The sequence below is a fragment of the Capsicum annuum genome, chromosome 1 (assembly GCF_002878395.1).
Source record: "Capsicum annuum cultivar UCD-10X-F1 chromosome 1, UCD10Xv1.1, whole genome shotgun sequence".
In the NCBI taxonomy this organism is placed as follows: Eukaryota; Viridiplantae; Streptophyta; class Magnoliopsida; order Solanales; family Solanaceae; genus Capsicum; species Capsicum annuum.
The window spans coordinates 238,249,049-238,253,528 of NC_061111.1; the positions used below are offsets into that span (position 1 = coordinate 238,249,049).

The following is a 4,480-nucleotide window of genomic DNA, read 5'->3' on the forward strand; positions in this document are numbered from 1 at the left end:
CCTAAGTATATTTCAAACAAATACATGATTGATATATATCGTTAACTGTGTAATAAAATTTCTTGCTTATATTCATTATTTTTTATGTATTGTTCATATACACATCTATGTACTAGATGTGTAATGCAATTACTAGTTGTAACATACATAAAATATTTTAAGCATATTGGCTCACAAATTATGTGTTTATCATGTTCAATAGGGTATGGAATATAGGATAAAGAAATATTCTTTCGAATTCTTTGTATATGCAGGATTCATTCTATGTATGTGAAGAATTGCAATGAATAACTATACGTATGTGCAGATTCATTATATACCTGTGCAGATTAAAATCTTTTACTGTAACTACCTATAAGTTATATATATAAACTCCACAATTATGTTTACTATTTTTACCTATTATTACTGTTTGTATACATATATAAATATGTTCACATTGTATATCAACCTAATGTCTCTTCTTTGTATTTTAATTTTGTAGCATATTGATGTGATATTTTATCACTTGCGCAAGAAATCAAAATTACGGACTGATCAAGAATATCGATTTACCACAACAAACTGCTTTTTCAAAAATTATGTTGAGAAGACATACCGTAGATATTATCCTAATGATTCGGACACAGTACTTTATACTCACAGGATTATGCTGAGTCTGTAGTTATCGACGACAACGAAAATGCAGTAAACAACATAATCAAGGGATTTTCAATATCAGCTGAGTTGCTCTGACACTTGTTGATGAGGTGTATGTTCCAATGAACTGCAATCAGAATTTTCACTAGGTGTTAGTTATTATAGCTCTAAAGGATAGACGTATACGTGTCTATGATTCGCTGTCCAACATAAGAAATATAGACTCATCCATCGAGATTTAGAAGTTGGCGGTGATGATCCCAACCTTCTTGTCTGACAGTGTATTTTTTGAACAAACATCCCGTACAGATTGGCCAAACCTTGATGCATACAGGGATAAACTGAGTGATACGATGCAGTTACTGAATACCAATCCATTTGAGGTTGAGTATGTGCAAAACATTTCTCAAAAAGATTGTGATAGTCTATAAGTAATCTGCACTTAGTGTTTTCTTAAATATTATTTTACAATGTGTTATAATTATATAATGTGTTTATTTTTTCATGACAGAGACTACGAAGTTTTTGTTGCTGGATATACAGAATACATAAGCGAAGGAATGTCAGTCCCAACAGTTGGTTTTGAAGCGGCATACCATCGTATACGATACGCATCTCTCCTTAAAAATTATGATTTTTGAAAAGCAAAAAAGAATTATGTCAGTAAGAATGAAGACCCTCCAAGACCAAGGCGAACAAAACACTCAATTCCAGATGAAATGGCCATTGTAAGAATTGGGTAGGAGGACATTTTATTATGATTTACAAAATTTTTACTAATATGGGTTTTGTTTGGAATGTTGCATTTTCAACAACTTTAGAATTTTTTCTTATTATAAATTTGTTTTAATAGTTTTTTAAGCAATGTTTATGGATTAATGATAAAAATTCCTTTGCTTATTATTTTTTTGTGAACATGATTTTTCGTTCTATATATATTCGTGAACTAATCTACATATACATATGTATACTAAATAATACTGATAAACTAATGCTTATAAACCACATTTCTTTTATACAAATAACATATCATTTAAGTTTATGTTTTTATTCTTTTAAATATGTACGACTACGTATACATATACATCTTGTATACCGATGATGTCATATGTATATTATAAGTTTATTGCATTATTAAACTATTGTATTGTTTGTTGTGTGTATAATTGTTATCTTATGCTTATAAAGAACAAACCAAATTAACTTCCTGATTGAGTGTATATGTAGTAATATACAGAGCACAATCTTATGCTTAAAAAGAACAAACCAAATTAGCTTCATGTTTCAGTATATACGTAGTAATATACACAGCTACACAACACTATCTTATGCTTATAATGAACAAACCAAATTAGCTTCCTGATTGAGTGTATATGTAATAATATACACAGTACTCTAAACTACAAAATATACTTCATTCCTATATATAGCAACTTAGCATATTTTATTTTTTCTTGAATGTGTGTATATGTCAACATATACATATTGTTTATACCTTCATTCTTATGCCTACATATAATTTTTAGAATGCATTTACATGTCAACTACACTGCATTTAGTCTAAATAATTTTATAAATTTCGAAATGTTCATAGAATATTTTTCAACACCACTCATTCATAGAACAAACTCATAATTTACATATTCATTTTATAAGCTTTTAACATACATACAGTCTTATAAGCTACATACATTTAAATATGAATTGTTTGTCATTAATAAGACATATTTATCAACAAATAAAAATAAATTCACAAAAAAATGTGAGCAAAAAATGACAAACTATATCTGATCGAAACTCAGTAAATAAATACTTAACTTTCTTTTTGATAGTTTGAATGTTAAAATTTCAAACTAAATATGAAAATTGATGAGCTTAACTATGCAAACAAATACTTACAAAAAAATAAAAACACTTAATACCAGTAAACAAATACACATAAAAAATTGAGTGATATATTGACCAAAATCAATCATAAATTGAACAAAAATCTTACTTATTTCAATTTTAAAATAGCAAACAAAAACTGTTAACTAACTTTATTTCTAAAAAACAGAAAAAGAATAATCGAGTGATTAATCTTCAAGAGTCAACAAAAACTAAAACTTAATTCTCTTTTGGGAAGAAATTGCAGGAACGCCTATTGTATCCTTCATGTCCATAACGTCCACAACGATTTGTGCTTGATGAAAGTGTTTCGCTAGATTTTTTCTTCCGCCCTTTCTTCGGCCTTCCTGGAAGCCTTTTGAATATCAGGGGCAACACTTCTTCCTCAGCTACACTATTAGGAACATTCCAATCTTTTCTATCTGGCATGGAAATGATTGGAACTTCATAAGTCTTCACCAAAGTAGCTGGTTTGTAGTATTCAGAACAATATGGACCAAATTTCTTTACATGTTTAGATTTCAATACAGCAATAGCGTGAGCACAAGGTATTTGATCTATTTGGAACCTCCAACAGCTGGATGACTCACTTTCAAGGTCGATAATGTATCTTCGTCCAGATTCATAAAATGAATATATATACGGTGAAGACGCCTTAACCTGAAGAGAATAAAAAATACATACATCGAACTTTATCAGTAATTTTTATTTCATTTTGGAAAAATAAAATGTTTACTTTGATTATGACAATACATATAACTACATGGTAAAAACTCACAAAAATTGATACATACCGTCATCCTCAACGCTTTCGTACCATTGATACGCCAGAAATATTATCAGATATACATAGTATTATATGTATATTAATCGAAAGTTATGTATATGTACATTATATACATAACACTGTAATGTATTTTTAATAACATACATAAGTTTGTGGTCTATAGTACTCATCATACAAGCCCGTCTAATCAACATTTCTAACTCATTCACAAAGAATCATTTGTTACTCTACATTTTATAGTTTTATCAAACAGTTGGGCAAAAACACCTCATTCATTGCAATTTTTTTTTCATATTTTTTTTCATAAAATAGCAACAGGATCAACAAGTTCAATACATATAACTGCATGGTAAAAACTCATAAAAATTAATACATACCGTCATCCTCAACGCTTTCGTACCATTGAGAGTTAAGATTTCATCAAATCTATGACCCAACGTAGTACTTGTATATGAAGCTATCTCACTGTTTTTACAGTTCCAAGATCCAAATAAAATTTGCGCCTCTTCTAAGAATCCATATATTGGCAATTTTTTGGCCTCCACCAAACACCCATTAATACACTCAGCAATATTCGAAGTCATCATCCGACCTCTGTTTACCGGTGAATGACACCTACTCCACTTTTTATATCTAGCTTCTTGTAGATATTTTTTCACTCTCGAATCAACTTTTTTAATCTTTGCCTTTAGGTAGTCAAAATCCTCTTTTCGATAAGCCTTGGCCATTGAATAATACAAATCACTAATACTTTGTTTGCTTTTCCGAAAGTAACCACAAACATTTTTCTAGAGATGCCAAATACATACAAGATGTGGGACATTTAGATATACAACACTAACTGCTTTGATGATACTTTCATTTTGATCAGAGACAACACACATGTTGTCACGTTCTCCAAAAGCATCTTTGAATTGGTTAAAAAACCATGACCATGAGCTGTCATTTTTTGTATCCACAACTCCGTACGCAAGCGTTAAAATGCATCCTAATTTACGTATAAACTATATTAATATTGATAAGTTGTCAAAACTAATTTGTTATACTACAACATATATTTTACAATGAAATAAAAATTCTAAACAAATATAAATAAAAAATATCATACCTGTACCATCGAGTGTACTTGCTGACAGAAAAGTCCTTTGATATGGTCCACTTAAATGC

At 29.5% G+C, this 4,480-nt stretch overlaps 1 protein-coding gene across 1 annotated transcript; it reads right to left on the reverse strand.

Annotated features, from left to right (window-relative positions):
• Positions 1-2,745: 2,745 nt before the first annotated feature.
• Positions 2,746-4,041, reverse strand: LOC107861898. Its single transcript, XM_016707281.2, has 2 exons — positions 3,691-4,041; positions 2,746-3,186 (listed from the first exon to the last, which is right to left on the reverse strand). The coding sequence occupies exons 1-2, from the start codon at positions 4,039-4,041 to the stop codon at positions 2,746-2,748; spliced, it is 792 nt and encodes a 263-aa protein (XP_016562767.2).
• Between the last annotated feature and the right edge of the window lie 439 nt (positions 4,042-4,480).

What these genes read in the sequence shown, in the direction of transcription:
- LOC107861898 (XM_016707281.2), bottom strand. Translation starts at nt 4,041, where the DNA reads ATGGCCAAGGCTTATCGAAAAGAGGATTTTGACTACCTAAAGGCAAAG. An exon ending in CGAAAGCGTTGAGGATGACG is followed by an intron (nt 3,187 to 3,690) that starts GTATGTATTAAT and finishes TATTCTCTTCAG; the next exon opens with GTTAAGGCGTCTTCACCGTA.